General features: G+C 48.7%; 1 protein-coding gene across 2 annotated transcripts in view; it reads left to right on the forward strand.

The window, feature by feature from the left end:
- Nucleotides 1-24,440, forward strand: part of Sdk1 (sidekick cell adhesion molecule 1) — a 968,286-nt gene that overhangs the window by 769,395 nt on the left and 174,451 nt on the right. For both annotated transcript variants that reach the window (XM_006990740.4, XM_076560415.1), the window contains 3 exons: nt 12,473-12,588; nt 15,670-15,862; nt 18,173-18,271. In XM_006990740.4, coding sequence (XP_006990802.2) covers nt 12,473-12,588; nt 15,670-15,862; nt 18,173-18,271 — 408 coding nt within the window. The remainder of the gene's footprint in view (nt 1-12,472; nt 12,589-15,669; nt 15,863-18,172; nt 18,272-24,440) is intronic.

Below are 24,440 nucleotides of genomic sequence, written 5' to 3' on the forward strand. Positions count from 1 at the left end.
AGACTCACAAGGGACGTCCCATTCAAACCATGACAATGTCCTACAGACCTGCTTCCTTTATGGGCAAGGTTACTACACTGGTAGATCAACATTCCTTCTGGGACCCTAATTTCATTCATTCACTTATTAATTCATTCATAAGCACCCTGCAGATAAGATGAAGTAGAGACTGGGTGGCAAGTATTTAGATGAATTCCCATGTTGAACGATGCCCTAAGAGCCACTGGCTTGATAGATCAACACTTAGAACATGACTCGGGCGACAACATCCGACGTTCATTTTTGGCCAGCAACTCAGAGGAAATGGAGACAATCTGAGGACTGTGAGGGTCACAGCTGAAGTGTCTGTCCTCAATCCCACCCCAGAGTCAGAAGTCAAAAATGAATTACTTTGTTAGATTCATGGTGGAAACGGGGAAATGTGCTGTAGCAGAGTAACTTGAAATGTCACAGTTAGATGTGATGTGTCGCTGGGGATGGGGAGACCTGCCTTGATCACAGTCACTATCTATTGTGTCAACTCTGCCTGACAAGGCAGGAACCAATATCTACCTATCCCACAAGCATGCCAGCAACAGGCCAAAGTGATGATCCCACCCTAGTCTAGCTTAGGGAATTGATGAATTGATTAGGTTTACTAACAGAATGTGGGTGAGGGGTCACTTACAGGATCATGGCGGGCCCCAGAGCAGCCACACCACTCAAAAATCTACCCCCTATAGGTGACGGCTTCCCTATAGCTGTGTAAGTGGGGTGACCTGGCGCTTTCAATCACCCTTCCACACTTTATATATAGCTCTCTTGTGACCCAGGACCATGTGAAGCTGGGTGGGGCAGAGCTGGGAGGAGGCTGCAGCAGGGAGTGGACAGAATCTCACAGGAGGGGTAATAGCTTTCCCACCCCATTCCCTCCAAGGGAATGCTAACCGGCCCCATCTAGAGCATCTTTTGGGAGTCACAGCTGCTCTGATACAGATGTGATGGTTGTGCTCAGAGGACAGTGTTCCACAGCTCCATCAAAAGACTTGGGAGTTGTAGACCTAAGGGTACCTTTGACCCTGATCCTAACCTCCCTTGGTAAAGGACAAGTTTGCTGATCAGCTGATCACCATGCTGTGTCACCCTGGTGGCTCAGTGATGCCTCATGGAGTATGGAAGTCAGCTCCTAGGGGCATAAGAATGACGGGGAAAATCCCAGTTCCTCAGAGGGGAGCTGGAGTGAGAAGTGAGCATGAGACGAGGCCCGGCATGGCAGACCCAGGCTAGAGGTTTGAGAGTCAGAAATAGTCTCCTTGCTGTGTGTACCTGTGAGTAATGAGTGCCCAGGAGACAGAGTTGGGGAAAAAACCCTTTAAGATATACAGCAGAGAATAAACTGGGTGTGGCAATGTTCACCTGTAATCCCAGCACTCAGGAGGTAGAGGCAGGAGGATCAAGGCCAGCCTGGGCTACATAAGACTTGTCTCAAAAAATATTACAATATACTGCAGAAGAGCAAAGGGGCTCAGGGCTAAGGAAGCTGTGTCTAAGGAGTTAGGCTGGGGGTGCTGAGTGGGGCTGCTGTGGACTCCTGAGTGAGAACTTGGGCTGGGGTAGGAGTCCCTACAATGCCTCCTTCTCTAATCCACAAAACTGTTTGGACATCCTCAGCAAGGCGGCTTGTTTCTCTGACTCTGAATGCACAGGAGTGGCATTATTTGCCAGAGTCTGGTCATTGTCACTTTGTGAGACAGCCCAACACCACGGTGCTTAGTGAGCGTCCATATTGGAGTTTTGTTTTAAATTTAGCAGTTTTTACTTAATGATCTGTCTCGGGAATGACCCCTTCTTAGGATCATTCCTAAGGAAATCCCTGCTTCCCTTCTTGGCAGCATGTAGCATTCAGAGTCCTAAACATTTGCTTCTCCGGCTGGACTCTCAGCTCCATGAAGGCTAGAACCTTGAATCTTTACGTTAATATAGAGAGGACCTATCTGAGTGGCAAGAGGCCACCGTACATGGGTCAGAGACATGTATAGACACATAGCTATGAACATGCAGGTGTGTGTGTGCATGCATACATGCATGTTCAGATGCATATGTACATAGATGTGCACATGGTGCACAAGCATGCCATTACCAGAGATGAAATTTGATCATTACATGTAAATCAAAGTCTGAAGTTGAAATAAGTTTTCTGGGAGATTCTAACTTAGCAATTGACCCAATGTATTTTCCTATGGAAATCAGTTTGTAATCTCACATCATTGGTTTGGGGGAGGAAGGCCAGTTTGTTGCAGTACTGCTTGCCACAGGACACTGATAGAGTGTGCACCCCTCATCACCTCTTTTTTTTCTCTATGAATGCTTAGTGTACAGCTGCTCAACGTGTCCAGGGTTAGGTCTTAGAATGTCAGAGCTGCAGTCCTCACACTGGCTTTTTTCATTTATTTGCCTGCAATGCCTGCATAGAGCTCGCAAATGCGACTTCTTCAGCTTCAAAGTACAGAGTAGCTGGAAGCAAGGTATGCCGCATGCTATATGGCACTGGTGTCCCATGGCCCACATGACCCACCCAAGGCACCATGGAGGACCACTCAGCCCTGCCCAGCCTCTTCTTCCTTCACCTGGAGAAACTCTGCCTCTGGTGGCAGTCACAACCACTGTCTTTATCCCCTCAGACATTTTCATGCCCCCTTCCCACGCTTCACTCGCATCTAAAGCTGCTCCTCTGGCTCTGCCTTTCCCCCATTAGCTACCTTAGCCAAGTGCCCCGACATGGCACAGCTTCTTGTGTTTGGGTCAGTGAACAGGGATGGCTACACAGGGGGGTGGGTCATGTGTAGTTTAACACTGAGAACAGACCCCGGTCTGGGCAGAGTGAAATGCTGCCCTCACATAGACCAGGCTAGCCTCGAACTCACGGAGATCCACCTCTCTCCCAAGTGCTGGATTAAAGGCGTGCCCCACCATGCCCCACCCGCCCCCTCTGTTTCTTCAGCATAAACCAGAAAAGAGCCTAACTCCTGTCACTTCAGCAGGCTGAGTTCGTGTCAAGGACTGCCCTTTGGAATACAGATCTTGAGGAAATGTCCTCTCTGGTCTTACTTTGAGCAGCAGGAGGTGGCAGCTTCCATCAGGAAGTCTGAGAGGAGTGCTAGGCTGGAAGGCAGCCAGCTCTGCAAAACACAGGGTGCAGCCCTCACTCCTCCAGAGCTACGGACCAAAGCCTGTCTGTTCTCCAGATGGGCCAGGATGAAGTCATCTCATTGATGAAGACCTCTTCTGCCACAGCCATTCTCTCCTTTGAAAACACTGCCTGGAAGGACTTACTGGCTACAGCTCTTTTCTTGTCCTTCTTGAGGGAATTTTTAGTTCCATTGTCCTCAAATATATGAGTCATTTCTAATGACAATGATTAAGAGAGAAAGAAGCCAAGGATCTGGGAACACAAAAAAACCCAGAAGAATGGGTGATGTTTTAATACAGCCCAGGGTGACACAGGCGTCCATCCAGGACTGCAGATAGAGAGGCAGAGCCAGCGTGTGGAATGCTGTGGCTCCGGAGGCATGTAGCTCGGGTAAAAGGATTGTTTTATTTGGTTCCTTATTTTACTATGACTCAAGATTTTGTGTAATGAGGAGAAAAGGTGTACATGTGAGGGCTCTCTAGAGGAACAGAAGCAACAGAAGAAATGTATATGACAAAAGGCATTTCTGCATACTGAAGAGGCTCACAACCACTAGCCACCTAGCCCATGAAGATGGAGGACTCAGCGGTCCTCACCTGTCACTGAAGGCCTGAAGGATTCCTGGAGAACATCTGGTCTCTAGTCCTGTTGGAAGGACAAATAACTGGGTTCTGATGTTAGCAAGGGTGGGCTATAGCATTGGTGGAGGCGGCTGCAGAGTAGATGCACTCATCAGCAAGAAGTGAAGGCAGGCAGGCAAAAGCAGCAACCTTTCCCTCACATGTCTTTAGGTCTGGGTGGCCTCCAGAAGCTGTCCACCCGGGATCTTCCCTCATCTTATTAATTCTTCAAGGACATGTCCTCACAGACTTACCTAGAGGTGTGTTTCTTAGTTCATCCCAGATACATTTGACAACCAAAATTAACCTTCACAGACTGGAAGCAGTTTCCTTGTTGGCTCAGCCAAGGGAAGTCCTCCCTAGTGCTTGATGCTCTGAGTCCTCCCTGAGGCTTGGAGAGGTCCTGACTGTGGGATGTTGGACAGGACTTCCCCACCTGCAGGGATTCAAAGTGAAGGTGCAAACACCATCTTGAAACTTCAGGAAATGACTCTTACTTAAACGATGCCAAACACGTTTATGGAACATCTGCTCCTTGGCTTATTTTAGAGAGGGGAACATGTGGCAGGAAAGCATGCCGGAATTGTGCAGGCAGTAACTGGGGCTGATGGAATGCTGGAGCCGAGTCACCCAGACTGCCGTGGGAAATGGAGCTGAGAGAGTCCCATTTCCATCGCAGGGACAGAAACGTGGAGAAAGTTGGCCAAGAGGGGGAGGGGTTACATTGGCTCCTGCTTTCAACCCATGGTAGCTTGACTGTAGTGTTCCTGGGTCATGGTGAGACAGATCACATCGGTGTGGAGTGTGTGGTGGAGCAGAACTGGTCACCTCCTTATGGCAGCCAGGGGAGAAGAGGGGGCAGATAAGAAAGGGAAGAGGAAGTGAAGGTTTAAGAACAGCCTCGGGGATCCTTCCCTTCTAGTGTTACCAGCCTGGCAGAAATGAGTATATTCTAAAGGGACCCTTTAGCGCATGAGCTTTAGGGGGACCCGAGTCCCCAACTCTTCTTTCCTCACCCTTTTTACTTCCTCCTTCCCCCTCTTATTTTTTCTTTCAACACATACTGACCTTGTTTCATTTTTATTTTCATTTTTCCGTGTGTGTGTGTGTGTGTGTGTGTGTGTGTGTGTGTGTGTGTATGGTGTGCATATTTTTTACATGCACATGGAGGTTCAAGGTTGATGCTGGCAATTGTCCCCCACCACTCTTCCACCTTATTCACTGAGGCAGGGCTCTCAATCAAACCCAGAACTCACCAATCGGGCTAGCCTGCTTGCTCTGGGGATCCCGTGTCTCGGCAAGCTGCCAAGCCCACCCTCCACTTATGTGAATACTTGGAATCCAGAGCAGTCCTCAGGCTTGCACAGCAGACACTGCAACCACCGAACGCCTCCCCAGCCCCGCATTGACCTTGTTTCTGTGGCTGCGTGCAGAGCAGCACCAAACACAGAGGGCTGAGGCACTAACCACTCTATCGTATGCCTGGATTTTCTGGGTCAGGAATCAGCAGCGCTTTGGACAGGTGGATCCTGGTATTAGAAGTGTCACTCATTCAGTTAAGTGGCAGCTAGAGGTGGCTTCTGTGCTGTGCTGGCAGTGGCAAGGAAAGCTCCCTGAGGAATGCCCACAACAGCACACGCGTGGCTTCTCCAGCACAGAGTCTGTGGACTTCACACATCCCCTGCCCACGCAGACTTCCAGAAAGGATGGCCAACCATCCCACCACCATTGTGAACATGAATCTCTTCTCTGGGGACAGGGGAGATGACTCAGTTGCTGTGCAAGCCTGAGGACCTGAGTTCAGTACCCCAGAACCCACGCTGACCAAAACACCCAACCAGGCTTGATGGCTCGCACTTGTAATCCAAGCTCTCTCCGGTGCCTCAGGGATCAGCCAACTTAGCCTCCCTGCTACTCCAGGCCAATGAGAGACCCTGTCTCAAAAAACAGAGTGCCCAGCACCTGAGAAACAACCACATCTTTCCTACACACACACACACACACACACACACACACACACACACACACACACACACACTCACTCACTCACTCACACACAGAGTCTCTTTTCTCAATGTTTTTATTGCAGACTTATTGATATGTTTGAGATATCTAGTGCTATAATTTCCCTTCAGTGGTATACAGTGTCCCATTTTAGACATGCATTTTCAATCCGCAGTCACTACAGTGGTTGATACGGGGTCTCACATGATCTCAGCTTCCTAGTCCAGCCCCTTTGCATTCAGACCCATCCTCAGCCACCGCTTGTCTTCTCTCCTAGGAGTTTGGATGGGCTACCAAGTAGAAGAAGGAATTCAATGTGGAGTCTTTTGAGCTGGCTCCTTTCCAGCAGTGCGATGCATGTGATTTGTTGTTTGTTTGGGCACAGGGTTCCATGTAGCCTTACTGTGTAGCTGAGGCTTGCCTTGAACTCTTGATTCTCCTACCTCACCCATCCCAAGTACCGGGATTCCAGTACAATGTATTCGGGGGTCCCATGTGTTCATGTGTGAAAACAGATGCTTCCATTTGTTGCTGGGTAGGCATTTACCCCATGTGTATTGTTCTTCCTGTTTTTGTGATATAAATACTCTGAGAAAAGCAGCTTAAGAAAGGGTTGACTTTGGCTCACAGTTTGAGGGTACCCACCCTCCATCCCTGTGGGAGAGGCATGGCGACAGGAGTGTGAGGCAGCTGGTCATACTGCATTCACAGTCAGGAAGCAGAGAGGTGAATGCTGGTGCTCAGCCAGCTTTTCTTTGTTTATCCAGTCCAGGACCCCTGGGACTGCACTGCCCACATAGGAGTTAGCTCCTCCCACAGCAGTTAACACCGGCTAGAAACTCTCTCACAGACAGGCCCAGAGGCACCTTTCCCGGGTCATGGTAGATCCTGTCCGCGTGGTAACTGTCACCCCAGGGGTGCAGCACCATTTGCCCCCCCATCCACCAGGGCACTTGGGGTTGGAGGAGACTAAAGCTGCCATGCGCTGCACACAGCCTGTGTGGGCTTCAGTTCTAACTCATCTCACAGAAGACCTGGGGGCACCATTGCTGCATGTTATCACCTAGTCCAATGACACAGCAGTCTTTCCTAGAAGCTTGAGAGTGACAGGTTTGCCCTGAAGCCTGTGATCCACCCTGAGTGAGTTTTCCTACCGGAGTGAGGTCTATCTGGAAGTTCTCTTTATATTTTGATAAGAGTGTCCAGTTTTTGCAAAACCATGTGTGCTATTCGAAACACCAGTTGTTATCTGGGTGACTCATTTCCAGATTCCTCTCTGTGGTATTGACATTGTATTCATATTTCCCAGTGTCACTTATTTTCGTTATTATAGATTCACACCATCTTTTTTTTTTTTTTTTTTTTTTTTTTTTTTTTTTGATTTTCGAGACAGGGTTTCTCTGTGTAGCTTTGCGCCTTTCCTGGAACTCACTTGGTAGCCCAGGCTGGCCTTGAACTCACAGAGATCCGCCTGGCTCTGCCTCCCGAGTGCTGGGATTAAAGGCGTGCGCCACCACCGCCCGGCAATTCACACCATCTTTAATTATGTAATAAAGTTTATCTTTTTTATCTTCTGAAGAGGTTTGGGTATTCTGGTTCCTTTGTTTTCCCCTGTGAATTGAAAATTGCCTTTTTGTCTATGAAGAATGTCTGGCTGTGTGTTTGATGGGCTCACATTGACTTGTGGACCTCTTTGGAGAACAGTTCTCTTGCCTGCCTGATCCTCCAATCCATCAGTATTCTCCCAGGCTGTTTATTTAGAGTTTGCATTTAAGTGGCTTTTGTAACTTTCAGATTATAGATCTAACACATTGCTAGCTTTATATCTACTTCATGTTTTCATTGCTACTTTAAATGGGACTGACTGTGTGTGTGTATGATGGGGGAGGGGGGTGACATGTGTGTGCACATATGTGTAGAGTCCAGAGGTCAACCTTAGGAATCATTCCTCAGCACACAGTCTACTTTGTGTTTTTGAGACAGGGTCTCTCCCCGGCCTGGAGCTCACTAGTTTGGCTAGGCTGGCTGGCTAGAGATCCTCCCACCCCCTTAATATGGGTTCTGGAGCTCTTAACCCAAGTTCTTTAACAACTGAGCCGTCTCCCAGCTCTCTAAATGGAACCGATTTTTAAATTTCAATTTCCAATTACTTATTGCTTATGTTTAGAAACAGAATTGACTCCTGAGCTTTGACCTTGCAGGCTGCCATCTTGCTATCCTCCCTGAGTCCTAGGAGCTCTCTGAGATGATGTGGATTTTCAGTGTAGACAGTCGCATCACCCAGAGGTAGAAAGCACCTCCTCCCCTGCCGGTTTGCCTCCTCCCACTTTCCTGGACTTGCAGACTAGAAAAGCCACCCAGGATGTCTCCCACCCTCCCTTGTCCCTCATCTCTCAGGCACTCATCTCAAATGAGATCACAGTCACAGGTGCGCTATAGATGCCCTTCACCAAGTTTGCCAAGTTCTTTTAAATTCCTACTCATCAGGGAGGTGGGTTTTTTTTTTTTATCATTATTATTATCGTGATTAGATCTTTAAATTTATCAAATTCTTTTTCTAACCCTATTAAGATTGGGTTTTCTTTATTCAGTTGTCTTGGTACTTTGCGGTGATTGGTAGTCAAATAGTGGCCACTCTTGTTTATGAGATAAATCTCACCAGATAGGGCTACCTTATAACTGTGGTGTATTGCTGAATTTGATCTCTTAGTGCTTTCTTGATTGTGTGTTGAACTTGTATTCATGAGGGATAGTTGTCTGTGGGTCTCTTTTCTTGTCTGTGATGTTATTTATTTCTTTATTGGAGTGTCTGGGTAATGATTTAGAATTGTCTAATTATTTCCTCAAATGCCCGGTGGGGTTCTTCTGTGAAACACTAACACATCTTACCCTTGCTTCTCTGTGTGTGAAGCATCCTTGTTTTCCCATCTGAAGCTCCTGAAGAGTCGCCTTTAGCTGTCAGAGTAAATTCTCCTAGTCCAGTTGTACATTGGCCATTCCCTCCCTCCCCACCCTTCTCCCCTTCCTTCCACTCTCCCCTCCCCTCCACTCTCCCCTCCCCTTCATTCTCTTCTCCCCTCCCCTCTACTCTCTTCTCCCCTCCCCTCCCCTCTACTCTCTTCTCCCCTCCTCCCTACTCTCTTCTCCTCTTTCCTCCCCTCCACTCTGTTTCCCACCCCCTCCTCCTTCCTCTTCCCTCTTCTCTCCTTTCTTCTCCCCCTCCTCTCCTCTTCCTTCACCTCCCCTACTTCCCCTCTCCTCCTCTCCTTCCCCCCCCCCCTCTGTCTCCATCTCAATGAGCAGCCCTTGTTTTTCCTTGCATTTCAGAATGTGTGGCCACCAGACCTCTTCAGGTCTCCGTGGGCTTTAGAGAGTCACAATTCTATTGTTTCAGGCTTTTCTTTTCTCAGTAGCTCTGATGGTCCCTCCAGGGCTCTCCATCCAGACTGCTGTCCTTGGGACTATTTTTAATTCACAAGATTCACATGGTGCTGAAAGGGAAATTGGGCAGTTTCCTTTTGATGTGTGGATGGAAGGACTTGGGGAGGCCATGGTCATGGGTGATGGTAGATGGAAAGAAAACATGGACTGGAAGAGCCAACTGAGAGACACGATGAATTCTAAATTCTTCCATCTCTGCATGAGATGAGACGACAAAGAAAAGCTGTGGAGATGAAGTTACTTTTTGTTTTGTTTGTTTGAGACAGGGTGATCTAACCCAGGGTACCATGTAGCCGAGGATGACTCTCTGGCCTCTTCTTTCCCATTGCTGAGATTACAGGCCTGTGCCTCCTCTTCTGGTTTATGTGGCACTAGAGGTGGAACCCAGGGCTTCCATGCATACTAGGCAGTGCTCTACCCACTGAGCCACACCCCCAGCTCTAAGCTGCCATTCTTAACAGGACCATGTCCCCACCCTGTTCTTTGTGACAGGAGATGCTTGTGTGTTTTTCTTTACGTGGACCCTAAGGATCCTTGTGGCTTCTGTGCCTCACTGTGGAAACGAAGTCCTAAAGAGCCAGGGTGTCTTCTCTTCCATAAGAGGACTGACAGTGCAGTGAGTGGGCCATTCCTGCTTTGAAGGACACCAGCACTGGGCTCCTGGGAGCACTAGCCTTTCCCGGGAAGCTTGCCTGTCTTCATGGCCCACCATGTGTAAGAGCAGCCACTGTGCGGGCGTTTGTGTCCCTGTGCAAGGGGACCATTCACCTTCTCAGCCCACACCACTTCTTAACCACACCCTGCCTCCGGGACTCCGTTCTTCCCCAGGCAGCAGTGTCAGCTTCCTCTCAAAGTCTACCAGAAAAGCTTCGAGAATATGTCACTCAGTGTTGTTGTTGCTGGCAAAATGCAACACACAAATGTCTGACAAAAACATTTCAGAGGTTCTGGGAAAATGGTGCTGGAGAGATAGATCCTCAACGACATGCTGCCAAGCCTGACGACCCCAGAGTCCACATGACAGGAGACCTGACTCCACAGGTTGTCTCTGCCCTCCATGTAATCCCAGAGCTACTCACATGGCTCCTCCCAAATCAATGTATGCCATTTTAAAATGTAAAAATACTCAAAGGAGGAAAACTTTCTTTAGGCTGAGTGGTTAGGGTCCATTGTTTCTGACTGGTGAGGCCCGGCATCGTGGGGGCTGGGACGCAGAGGGACCACACCTGCTGCAGCAGGCTCACGTCTTCCCATTTTGTTATATAGGCTCCTGGCCTTGGGGCTGACGCTGCCCACATCAGGGCAGGCAGCCTCCCCTAAGTAACCTCTGGGAACCTGGAAGCACATTCACAGACACAAGTGGGGTGGTCTCCCAACCTCCGAGGTGCTTCCCAACTTCTCGGTCCAGTCAAGTTGAATGTCAGAAAGAAGTGAGGCAAAGCCAGAAGCAGTTTTCTCTTAGATATTTTTCTTTTACTTTTCAAGATAATAATATAATTACTCATTCCCTTCCTCTCTCCAAATCCTCCCATATGCCTCTCCTTGCTTTCTTTCAAATGTATGCCCCTGTCTTTTTATCAATTGTTGTTACATACATGTATATATTCATATAAATTCCTAAATACCTAAGTACACCCTGCTCAGTGTGTACATTACTTGTAGGTGTGTTTGGGAGTGGGGTTAACCATTTGGTATTGAATAGTCAATCAGTGCTGTCTTCCCAGGGAAAGACACTCTCCCAGTCTTGGCATTCTGTAGTTGCCTACAGTTCTTTGTGCATGAATGACCAGTAATACCCATAGGAGGAGTGTGATGGTTTGAGCCAGTGAACAAGCTAGTGAGCAGTGTTCCTCCGTGGTTTTTGCCTCCAGTCTCTGCCTGAGTTACTTCCCTCCATGATGAACTGTGGCCTGGAAGTAAAGTCAAATAAACCATGTCCTCTTCTGAGTTTCATGGGCAGCTGGGACAGTAGCTTATTCTATAAAGTGATTGCATTAAGAAGCACAAAGACCTGAGTGTGACCCCCCAGAACCCACTCTAAAAAAAAAAAAAAAACAGACATGGAGGCACATACTTATAATCCCAGTGTTGGGGAAATAGAAAGGTTGGTCCCTGGGGGCTCACTAGCCAGCCAGCCTAGTCTAATCAGCAAGTTCCAGGTCCCCTTAAATAATCCTCTCTGGGACCTACATCAAAAAGCAACAACAAAAACAAAAGGAAAAATGGTAGAATGGGCTAGAGCTATGACTTAGTGGTTAAGAGCACTTGTTCTTGCAGAGGACCCAGATTCGGTTCCCAGCACCCATGTGGCAGCTCAGAACCATCCATAACTTCAGTTCCAGTGAATCCAGCACCCTCTCTGACCTCCATGGACACCAGGCACACACATGGCACACAGACATACATGCAGGCAAAACACCTGTACACATAAAGATAAATAAAGCTTTAAGAAATGTGGACAGGGTCAGAGGAACAAAATTGGGGGTTGGCCCCTGGCCTCCGCAGGTGTGTACACCTGCACACACATGTGCAGCTACATATAAACACATATAGAATTCGTTCCCTTTCTGTCCCCATGATGACATCACTAATGATATCACACCATGGCATCACTAGCGCACCTTAGAAGAGTAAAGTATTTATTTGACTTTACTTCCAGGTCACAATTCATCACTGAGGAAGTAATTCAGGGCAGGGACTGGAGGCAAAACCACAGAGGAACACTGCTCACTAGCTTACGCTCAGCTAGCTTTCTTATAATGTAAAACCCAGGTTCACTTGCTTAGGAATGGTGCTACCCACAGTGGGCTGGGCCCTCCTACATCAATCCCCATCAGGACAATTCCCCACAGACTAATCTAATCCAGGTAGTTGTTCAGTTGAGTGTCTCTCTTCCCAGGTCGTGTCAAGTGAGCAATAAAAACAAACCGGAAAGGGGAGGGGGCTTCGAACCTTGCCTTGGCTGTGATGATTTGAGGTGGCAATAGGGGTGGTTGAGGAAACAGTAAAGTGCTTTCCTGCCTCTGCCTTGAAGAAGCAACTCTCCCACAGAAAATGAGAAATGGCCCAACTCTCCTTCTTTGTTACATGAGGATTAGCTTGGGAGAATTCACTTCCCTTCCCATCCATGCTGTGATTGCTGTTGGACCCTGAGTGGTGACTAAGGTTTCTTTTTTCTCTCTTCTCCCCACGGTGCCTCCTGCCATTTATGGTGCCTTCCACCTCCATGTGAGAACAGTGCCTACAGCACCGCCACAGAACGTGCAGGCAGAAGCTGTGAATTCCACCACCGTGCACTTCCTGTGGAACCCGCCGCCCCAGCAGTTCATCAACGGCATCAACCAGGGATACAAGGTACCTGGCCGGGTTTGGGAACCCCCAGATGGCACTCAGGGGCAGTACTGATCACATCATACATTGGGTTCCATCCTTCCTGTATCATCGAAAACTCAGGGCATCAAATGCCGAGTCCCAAAACCTCGGTGGGGCCACCATTTGTCTGAAGTCTAATCAGTTATCCCAGGCCAGAAACCAGAATGATCAGTTGATAAGAGGGCACAGGAGAACATGCTCTAGTCAGATTAACGGGGTTAAGGGAAGGCTGGGAGACAGCTCTGTCAGCAAAGTGCTTACCATACAAGCATAAAGATTTGAGATCCCTCAGAACCCATCAGACTAAAAGATTCATGTTTGGCAGTGCACACCTGTCATCCCAGCATCAGAGAAGTAGAGTCGGGAGATCCCTGGGGCTTGCTGGCCAGCCAGCCTAGTGAAATGAGTAAGCTCCAAGTTCAGTGAGAGACCCTGCCTCAGAAACTATGATGGAGAGTGACTGAGGAAGACACTTGAGGTCAGCCTCTGGCCTCCACATGGATGGACACCCATGGGCACACATATACATGCATACCAGCATACACATGTGCACACATTCATCACACACAAACACATACACACTCATCATCATCATCATCATCATCATCATCATCATCATCATCATCGTTGTCGTCATTGTCTATGTGGCATGATTGGAGTCAGCCTGTATCCAACCACTTCTTCCTGGACGGGGATCCTCTAGGCAGAACACAGAGACATCATCTATATGGCATGATTGGAGTCAGCCTGTATCTAACCACTTCTTCCTAGAAGGGGGTCCTCTAGGCAGAACACAGAGTCAAGGGCAGGGACTCATGAGAGGGAGGCTCCCATTCAGCAAAGAGACCATTTTGTTCTCTGCTTTGGGGATGGTTCTGTTTAAAGAATGGAGAACAGAGAGTGTGGTCCAGGGTGCCCTACCCAAACTGAATTAATGAGCAGACTCTGTTGCCGGGTTAGATGTGCTCCGGTGCACATTCCAACAGCATAGCTTCTTTCCTTTACATCAACTTCTCCTGGTTGAACTTGGGAGCCTGACTCCACTGTGCAAAAGTGAGTTCACTAACCCCTCATGCAGGAGACTTAGGGAGCCCCTTTGGGGAGAGGTGAGTCACTGATGCTTTCAGCTTCAAAACATGTCATTCCCTAGCACTTGGTTCGTTTTTCTTTTCCATTTGGGTTCAGCTCCCTCAAACGCGTGTTTGTCTGTGATGAGGGCAGGCCCAGCTAGGAGTGTGCCATGCCGCTGCCTCTTCCTCAGGGGTATCTAAGGGCAGATGCTTTTTTGAAGGGAAATTGTAACTGATCAGTGCAAAACTCCATCACTCTTGACTCTCCTGCCAGGTCTGAGTGGTGAGAACACTGTGCGCATCTGATGGCTGGCTTGTCAGTTTGATCTGCACAGATGTGTTCTGTGTCCTGCTGCCTGCTGGCTTTCAGAACCAATCAGTTCTGGAGACGCATGGTGTCAAGAGACTAAAACTCATACACATACACAGCATTGCCAAATCATGAAAGTGGCTTTTCCTGAAGCATGCACACGTACACACACACACACACACACACACACACACACACACACACACACACACGCGTGTGCGCGTGCTATTTCTTGTTTTGTTTCTAAGACAGTGTTTCATGTAGACCAGGCTGGCCACAAACAGTGTGGCTGAATATGGCTTTGAACTCTTGATTTTCCAGTTTCCACCTCCTTAGTTCTGGGATCAACAAGCATATGCCACCATGTTGTGTTTATGTGGTACCGAGCTAGAACCCAGGGTTTCCTGCTTGCTAACCAAGCTTTCTTGCAGTTGTTCTGTGTCCCTAACTCCTGTATATGGCCTTTATTTAAAACTCTAACCTATCTCCTAAAATCCACTCCAGGAAACTAGTGTAACATAAGTTATAAATCATTAAGAGTGTTCCTATCAAATCATTTTGAGTCAGTGTAGACATCTATCTGGAGAATATTTGTGTTTATCTCCTCATGCTAATTAGTTGAATTAACAGATGTCATCTCCCCCCCCCACACACACACACTATTAAAAAAAATCCATGCTTAGTAATATCCTAAGAGAAGATGGAGGTTTAAGGGAGTGTCCATTACTGTAACATGAGTTAAGCAGCCATTTCATTCATATATAAATATATATTTGTAAATGTACAAAATATGTGAGACATATATGAGATATATTTTAAAATCAACTTTTTAAAAATGAGATTATAAGATATAACAGGATTTATAGTCAAGCCTTACTGTCTCAGCTACTTGGGAGGCTGAGGCAAGAGAACCACAAGTTCAAGGCCAGCCTGGGAAACTTAATAAAACCCTGTAAAGTAGATAGGGATATAGCTCAGTGATAGGGTGCTTGTCTAAAATAACCCCCCACACACAGTGAGTATAGCCTAGTAATAGAGCCTCTGCCTAGAATCCTCGAGTGAGGGGCTGGGGTGTAACTCAGTGGTAGAGCACCTGCCTAGAATCCCCCAGTGAGGGGCTGGGGTGTGGCTCAGTGATAGAGCACCTGCCTAGAATCCCACAGTGAGGGGCTGGAAGTGTGGCTCAGTGGTAGAGTACCTGCCTAGAATCCCCCAGTGAGGGGCTGGGGTGTGGCTCAGTGGTAGAATACCTGCCTAGAATCCCCCAGTGAGGGGCTGGGGTGTGGCTCAGTGGTAGAGTACCTACCTAGAATCCCCCAGTGAGGGGCTGGGGTGTGGCTCAGTGGTAGAGCACCTGACTAGAATCCCCCAGTGAGGGGCTGGGGTGTGGCTCAGTGGTAGAGTACCTACCTAGAATCCCCCAGTGAGGGGCTGGGGTGTGGCTCAGTGGTAGAGCACCTGACTAGAATACCACATTGAGGGGCTGGGGTAGAGTGCTTGCCTAAAGCTCTGGGTTTTATCCCCAAATATGAGAAAGAAAAAACGATGTGGGATTTATAGACTTATTGAATTGTGACTATGCTTTCTTTAAAGACATACTAATTGTAAACTAAAGTTTTGATAGACAGTTAAGTAAATAAATGCAATTGAAAGGGGTCTTTTCTTTAACTCTTTCCCTACCAGCTTCTGGCATGGCCAGCAGATGCCCCTGAGATTGTCACTGTCATCACTATTGCGCCCGACTTCCACGGAATCCACCACGGGTACATAACGAACTTGAAGAAGTTCACAGCCTACTTCACATCAGTCCTGTGCTTCACCACCCCGGGGGATGGGCCTCCGAGCTCGCCTCAGCTTGTGTGGACCCACGAGGACAGTGAGTATCCCTCTCCTTGTGTCAGAGCCTAGCTGCCCAGGGCCGGTAGTCAGAAGGTGGTTACGTCACTCCCTGAACTGGGCAACAGTGCGGAAGGCAAAAGGAAGCCCTTAGATCAGTGTGTCCCTGAATGGCAGAGACTGGGCATCCCCAAATCAAGCCAGCTAGTAAGACTAGCCATATGGGCAAGCTCTGGGTTTGATTGAGAGCCCTGCCTCAATGAATAGGCTAGAAGAGCCTTTAGGATGATTCTAACATCAACCCTGGGCCTCTACATGCACACACATACACACTCACACCTGTGCACGTGTATTGATAGGCCCATACATACAAACATGCATATAGCCACACATGCCTGTGAAATTGGAAAACTGAAAATGGATATAATAAAATAGAAAAAGAACTCAGATCCTCAATGGAGGAATCTCCCTTGGCCCTAAACTACCATTTCTAGGGGGCCTATTTGTCCTATTTAGAGGGATGTTGCGCCCTCGTGAAGATGGTATTGAGGGTGGGGTTGCAATTGACTCTAGGGTACAGCTTGTTTGGGCTCAGGCCCCGACATAAGCTTCACTAGCTGGAGGCCTTCTCCAGAGCCCCACTGAAACAGTAACATGCTGGGGGAGGGTCACAGTAGAGAAAAAGAATATAAATTGAAACCTAGACATTAGCAGAGTTAGAGGACAGCGCATTCTGGCAAGAATCCAGGAAGCAGAAACACTGGGGATATAAAAGTAGCAGCAAGCCTCCTCTGCTACTACATCGATCGCAAAAGAACAAGCCGCTTCACAAAACGTCTTTCTGGAAGCTTGTGGTCGGGGGAGGATGACACGGCCATGACAGCCATCCTATTTTGCCATCTTCCACTGAGAGAAGTGGCATTTGTCAGTGTTTCCGCCCCTCTCCGAAGGCTCCGCTGCTCTCACCCCCAGGAGTGCAGCTTCCGATGCTGCACCAGTTGTAAAATTCATAAGTTGTGTTAGGGGCTCTGTCACGGTTCCCGCAGGGAGAGAGGTACTGGCTGCTGCTTGTGTGGCAAGGCTGGTGGGAGCCTGTGCCCCCCCCCCTCCTGCAGGCCAAACAAGACCCCTGACTTCACAGGGGAGCCCTCAGTGACACTGTTCCCTGCAGGGCTGCAAGGGAGCCCTTGGCAAGGTGCCTTAATAGAAGGGTGCTCCCTCCCTGGCTAGGCCAGCTCCTCGGCTGAGAGAAGTGTGGGGAAGTGTATTGTGTTCTCCAAATGCCTTCTTTCCCCTTAGGCAGGATGCAGTGGTGCAGGCCTTCTGTGGGCACCTTGTCTTGCTCCTGAAAAATCCCTTGGGAGAGTAGTATTCAGAAACTAGAGCTCTGGTGGTGAATGCCTTTAATCCCAGCACTCAGGAGGCAAAGGCAGGCAAGAGTCTGTGAGTTTGAAGCCAGCCTATTCTCCAGAGTGAGTTCCAGGACAGCCAGGACTGTTTCACAGAGAAACCCTGTCTTGGGAGAAAAGAAAGAAAGAAAGAAAGGGAGGGGAGAGAGAGAGAGAGAGAGAGAGAGAGAGAGAGAGAGAGAGAGAGAGAGAGAGAGAGAGAGAGAAGGAAGGAAGGAAGGAAGGAAGGAAGGAAGGAAGGAAGGAAGGAAGGAAGGAAGGAAGGAAAGAAAGAAGGAAAGAAAGAAAGAAAGAAAGAAAGAAAGAAAGAAAGAAAGAAAGAAAGAAAGAAAGAAAGAAAGAAAGAAAGAAAGAAAGAAAGAAGGAAAGAAGGAAAGAGAAAAGAAACTAGACCTCTGGGTTGGGTGAACAGGCACTACCTACCCTTGGCCCTAGGCTCCATTTCTGGCTTCATAAGGTATATGAGTGCCATAAAAGCAAGACTCCTGGCTCTTCTCACTGGGAGATTCTAGTCAAGTATTCTTGCAAAGCCAAGCCCCTCACTGGGGACTTCTAGGCAGGTTATTCTACTACAGAGCCACACCGCATCCCCTTAATGGAAGATTCTAGAAAGCAATTGATTTTCAGGTCCAACCATGCAGATTATTCTACTGGATTGGATCAGGGAGAAAAACAGAAGCTGTGCCTGAATTTCCTGTGGCCACTTTCTTCACCTCACTTGTGTGTCTGCGTGGAGCTGGCAAAATAACACACTCAAGAACAGAGAGCTCACCTCAGCACCCGGCCCCTCGTCCGGGCTGTGCGCCTCCTGGCGATTCTTCCCTACAGCTTCTGCTGGCCCGTCTCACCACTTCCGTTCTGCAGTTAAAGCTGTCCACACCGGTCTGATCAAAGAACAGCAGGCCCTAGTGTTAACAGGTGTCTTTATTTTTAATTGGTAGAACCGGGAGCTGTGGGGCACCTGAGCTTCACGGAGATTCTGGACACCTCTCTCAAGGTCAGCTGGCAGGAGCCCCTGGAGAGAAACGGCATCATTATGGGTAAGCAGCCTTTTTGTCTGGAAAGAAACATGGGAAGTGTGCCCTAACAAGAAGGGGTGGCCTCCAATGTCAAACAAGCTACTAAGAGTGGACCTAGTTCCGGGAGTAACTGACATGTCTTCCTGGATGTGTGGTGGTCATTACCCTGAGGCCGGGGACATGTAGGAGGTGTGGCTTATCTCCTTGTGCAGACAGCAGCCTCAGAGCTGGGAGTTGAGCCTCTGCTTCAGATGCTGCACAATTCTTTTTGGGAAACCAGAATCAGTCTCTCTCTCTCTCTCTCTCTCTCTCTCTCTCTCTCTCTCTCTCTCTCTCTCTCTTGTCTTTGTACCTTTTCTTGTGTATTTAGCTCAGTTCTCATAGCAATGTAGAACCGTACTGATATTCTGGCCATGTTATAGGTAAGGAAACTGAGGCTGGAAGAGCCTGTATTCGGCAAACACACCTACTGTGTGCAGGTCAATATCTAATGCTCTCCTAGTAGGGCAGTGACGACAGTGCTGACATCTCCACCCTCCACCTTCTGTCGTGAGGTGCAAGGCCAGGACAAGGCCCTGATCTCCTGGCTCCAAATCCCAGATCAGCTCCTGCCCCACCACACAGGAGTGGGAAACCTAAGGTTATGGAAGTGCTGTGGGGATGAAGAGCCTGGACTCAAAGGGGTCCCTGGCCCCCTGGATCTCGATGAGTCGAGCTCAGGGTAAACTGTGCATGACTGGCCGGCCCTTCACAGTAAACCCTTCCCTAGATGGGAGGGGCCTTGGGGAACAGCTCACCTTCACAAGACTCTTGATGTTTGGTTGTTTCTTTATGTGGCACAATGGATTGAAGCTAGGGCCTCCCAAATGCTAGGCAGTAAATAATCCCTGGGTTTCCCAAAAGTTGCTGAAGGAAATTCGTGTTCTTCCATTGAGCTGTGCCGAGAACTGTGCAGACATGCCATATGGAGATAAGATAGGCGAGGTGACCTGTGGCTGCCATCAGGCTGTGCTGTGGGCCCCTCCCCCTGTGAGTATCCTGGACAGTAGCAGTGGCCGCTCTGAACACTTCCCAGTGTCAGGCTCCTCACCACGGCAACATGCTACTTGTCATGCTCTATGATTGCTCATGTCCTCTACCCCAACTGGGCAGCAAGGACTCTGGGGGTGGAGGTCCCCATGATTGCACAGCTCAGAAGTGGCCTCTGTAACTGCTTTCCCATCTCTGTATCATCACATGCTGGGAGTAAGGTGCAAGCTGCACTTCTAGTCAACCTGGAAGGTCCCCACCTCCCCCATCCATGGCCCTCATTGGGTTTCCTAAAGCGCAGGGCCAAAGAAATACCTAGCAGTGCTGTATGTTAAGTCCAAATGACTTCAATCTGTGTGCATGGAAAAATGTAAAAATAACACATTTAATAATAACACCTATGGGGCTGGGGAGATGCCTCAATCAGTGAGGACATGAGTTCAGTTCCCAGAACCTATTTTAGAAAGCCAGATGTGGTATTTGTATTACATGTATTTGTAACCTCAGTGTTGGGGAAATAGACAGGTAGATCCTTGGGGCTTTCTGGCCAGCGAACCTAGTTTAATTGGCTAGATAAAGGCTATTGAGAGACCTTTATCAACATAACACATTGCATACAGATGTATGCACATCTGCAAACACTAACACATACAAAGTTTTTTTTTTTTTTTTTTTTAAAAAAAAAAAAAAAAGCATGTGTGCAGTGTGCTCTGGCCACTGCCTGGGTACCACCCTGCTGCTCAGTCCATGGATCCCCATGGGTTCGGCCACCTCCCTTCCTCCCCTAAGAGTTTGGCCATATCATCTGTCTTTTTGTAGTCAGAGCCCTGCCCAGATCTCTGCTGTGCCCAGATAAGATGTGTCCACAGGTGTGTGGCTCACCATGGTCTTGAAACAACTTTCTCAAGCTGGCTCATGAGGTAGGAATAGGCAAGGAATGTTCCAGACTGTCCCAGCAACAGGGCCATTACCACTGGGAGGTCTCAGCAGTGACCCTGGCAACCAGCCTAGACACTACTCAGGATGGGATATTCTGTGATCAGCTGTGTCTCCCAGCCTCTCACAGTGGTTCACGGATCACACATAGGGCCTTGGAGCTAACCCCACCTCAGACCCTAGCTGTTGAGTGACATGCACGCACCTGTCCATCTGATTCCGCCTGTACTGGACAGTGTCCTCACTGCGGGACCAGAGACGGCTGCTACTGGGGTAGGGCATCAAAGCCCAGGTCTGTTGTGGATGGCTACCCAGTACAAGACAGCAGATACAGAACATGTAAATAAGAATGTTTCCCTGAGCTTAGAGCAGAAGGAAGCCAACCAGAGGGGACAGACAGGGACTGGGTAGACAGCAGAGACCTGATGTAGGTTAATATATCTTTATGTCACACAGAGGGCAGAAACAAATGTAACAGAGATGATGGTACATCTGTGTAATAGGAGCTCTGTGGTATGTGTGTGCACATGTGTGTGGAGGCCAGAAGACATCCTCAGTTGTCTTTCCCCAGGCATGATACACTTTGTTTTTTAAAACAGGATCTCTCATTGGCCTAGAACTCAGCAAGCCAACTAGACGGGCTGGCCAGTGAGCCCTGGGATCTGCTCACCTCCATCTCCCCAATACCAGGATTACAAACAGATACCACACTTCTTACACGGGTACTGGGGACCAAACTTAAGTCCTCATGTGTGTGTAGCAAGCATTTAACTCACCAAGCCATCTCTACAGCCCCAGAAAGGAAGTCTGTCCGGCTCAGATCTGGAAAGGAGGCTGCAGAATGAGAGGGGCAGGCAGTCTTGCCTGTCCAAATGGCCTCAAGGCGTGTACTGTGTTCTAGAAACTGTCCAAGACTCTTCATAGGCATCCTAACCCAGCTGGGCTTCCCCTGTCCCAGATCTGCACCCCCTACCCCTCCTGAACTCCCACACTCCTTCCAAACTGGCCCCATACTTCATTCTTGTTTTATAGCTTGAGGGGAGACCAGGGGAGCTGAGCCAACATTCCATGGCTGAAAGCTAGTTGCCAGGACCTCCAATTTATGATCATCTGCTCTCGCCAGCTAATGGGGCCTAATGAACTCATTTTCATACTTTATTTAAACAAATACCTGTAGTCACAAGCGGCTAGCTAGTGTTTATGATAGAGCTTGACCCTCAGAGCTCGGATGTCTCCCAGTTGGATTCTGCTGGCCTGCTTCCACCATGGCCTCGGCTGAGTAAAGAGGCCGCCCTGCTGCTAGCAGAGCTTCGGGCGGACTCTGTCCTTCATATCAGGACCAAAGTTGTCCTCTCCTCACTGTCCAGCCTGTGCATCTCTCCACTCTTGCTCACGCTGTAAAAACATGTGTTTGCAGAAGCTGGGGGCGATGCCTGCTGCTCTGAGAAGCTCTAGAGACCAAATGACAGTGTCATTAGCTGGATGCAGCCCGAATTCCCCTGTGACACCCACCTTCAATGTCACTCACTCAGCACTCCAACACTGCCTGATGACAGGCACAGCAACCCCCCCCCAAAAAAAAAAAAAGCCGTGAATCTTCCCTAGGACAATCCAGCAGTCCCCAGAAGGTCAACGTTGTGCAGGAGATGGTTCAGTCTGTAAAGCGCGTGCATGTGAACCTAATTTCCCCAGAGTCCATGTAAAAGTCAGACACACAGAACACACCTGTATCCCCAGCACCAAGAACATGGAGACAGACAGATCTCACAGAATCAACGAACTCTGGGCTCAGTAAGATGCACCATCTCAATACTTATAGTGGAAAGGGATTGAAAACATTGACCTCTGGCCTACACACACAGAGAAGGGGTGGGGAGGAGGAGGGGGAAAAGGAGGAGGAGAAGGAGAAGAAGACTGCTTGCAGAGACAAACCTGGCCTTCTGAGCCTAGGTCAGGCAATGGTAGCATGCACCTCCTCCTTCAAAGACATCTTGTGTAGAACTCCCATTGCTGAAGGCAGCTGCAGGAGGCACACACAGCCAAAGGCAATGTGTGTGTGTTTAGTCCCAGGCAATGTGACCTTTATGGTGGGGTGTCCGTTGGAGATGATGCCTTATCAGCCTGGCCCTTGGTGACCACCCCCATTCCATGTCTCCATTTTATTTTTTGGCCAGGACGAGAAGGAAGCTCCAAGCAAGGGCGGCGTGCACCTGCCTCCGTAAATTGCCCATTGTGCTCTTGTTGTAAACTGCAGTGTCTCCCACTCTTCCCCCACTAAACCCTGATTTATGAGGGCCGGGATGCAGACAGACAGCCTGTGATTGGATGCACTACTCTCTGGTAGAGAATTTACTCCAGATCAACAGAAAATTATTTCTGAAGCTCCTGTGGTCGTTAGTCTCAGTTAGCAGGGCCGTTCCCAGCAGGTAAGATGCAGAGCTGGAGGTGGCTGGGAATGCTGGCTCTAGGCAACTCCTCACTCTGCTCCCTCCTGCCACAAGCCGAAGTTAGATGAAGTGCTTGCTGGCCCCAGCTGCCGGCATCCACCACCCAGATCTCCAAGGCTGTGTGTAAGTAGAAGGGAGACAGACATCCTTACACACCAAATGTCCGGGTCTCTGTCCTGTGGCAATATCCCATTATACCGTTCATTGGAAGTTCCCAGCCAGGGCTTTCTCTTTGCTGAAACTAATCTTCTGCCCTCCAGAGCAGAGTACGCTGTGTATGTGTTAGGTGGGTAGGGGGTGGGTTTGCATATGTGTGCAGATGTGGGCGCAGATGAAAACCAGAAGTCAACCTCAGATGTTGATCCCCAAGCACTACCCACCTTGATTTTTGAGACTTGGCCTGGTGCTCACGTATTAGGCTAAGCTGGTAGGCTGATGTGCCCAAGGGATCTATGTGCCTGTCTCCATCTCCCCAGCACTGGCATTACAAGCCTGTACCACCACACCTGGCTTTTGAAATGTAGGTTCTGGGAGATCAAACCCTTGCAAGCACTTTATCGACTGAGCCCCCTCCCTGGCCCCGGCTTTTCGCTTGTCCGTTGGTGTCCATTTGTATCCGCAATGAGTTGAGCATACAGTGTGATCCATTTGGACTTGAGCGCACAACAACAGCGCTGTGCTTACTGAAGACACAGAAATTGCTGTGTTTTGGCTCCAGGTTGACGTGATGAACAAGATGCCGTGTTTGGTAAATTTTGCTAAAGAACAGCTTTTAAACAAATAGAATTTCTTGGCAGACGAGGTGGCAACATTCAACAAAGCTTCTTCTTCCCGGGCCCTCGGAGTGACCCAGAATCTCACACTGTTTAAAGATTAATCAGGAAAAAACCCACCAGAGCCAGGGGTGGCGTTGGAATCCGTTCAGACACAGATGGAGAAGATGGCCCTCGAGCAGGGCTGTTGGTTTCTAGCAAGTTCCTGGGGCTCCTTGTTTATTTCTTTCTTTGTAAAGTGAAGATAAACAGCATCTCAGTATCAAGTGTGTGTCCTGTGGGTTGCATGGTTTAGCCCAGGTAACATGCTTGAAACAGCCTCTCCCTCTGGAATTCACTGGCCCAGTAGCAGAATAGGGTCCTAGCCTCAGCCACAGGAGAGCCCTGAATCTCCCAACCCCACATGGGATCACATGGCCTCTCAGGCCCTAGTCTCTAGCGCCCCTCCCTGCCGCTGCTCCTCACAACACTAATGTTGGATGCCCTAATGCTGACCTGCCCTTGGTCTGTCAGTCATTGCATAGAGAAAAGGCCCAGCATGGTAGCACACAACTTTAATCCTAGCATTAGGGAGGCAGAGCCAACCAAGTGAATCTCTGTGAGTTCAGGGCAAGGCTGGGATGCATGCTGGGATCTGTCTCAAAATAAAATAAAATAAGTCAAAAACAAGAAAATAGTTACAACTCTAGGGCAACACATTATTTGATGCTGCATTGGCTACTTTTCTCCTTGCTGGGACCTGACAATAAACAAATTTGGCTAAGAGTTGGAGGGATACAGCGTGAGGCAGCTGGTCATATGGCATCCACAGTCAGGAAGCAGAGCCAGATGAATGCTGGGGCTCAGCTGGCTTTCTGCCTTTTTTATTCAGTCTGAGACCCCAGCCCAGGAGAGAGTGCCACCTATGTTTAGGATATATCTTCCTACCTCAATTAATACAATCTAGAAAATCCTTCACAAACATGCAGAGACTTGTCTCCTAGGAGATTCTAGAGCTCATCAAAT

Source organism: Peromyscus maniculatus, chromosome 23, assembly GCF_049852395.1.
Source record: "Peromyscus maniculatus bairdii isolate BWxNUB_F1_BW_parent chromosome 23, HU_Pman_BW_mat_3.1, whole genome shotgun sequence".
NCBI lineage: Eukaryota > Metazoa > Chordata > Mammalia > Rodentia > Cricetidae > Peromyscus > Peromyscus maniculatus.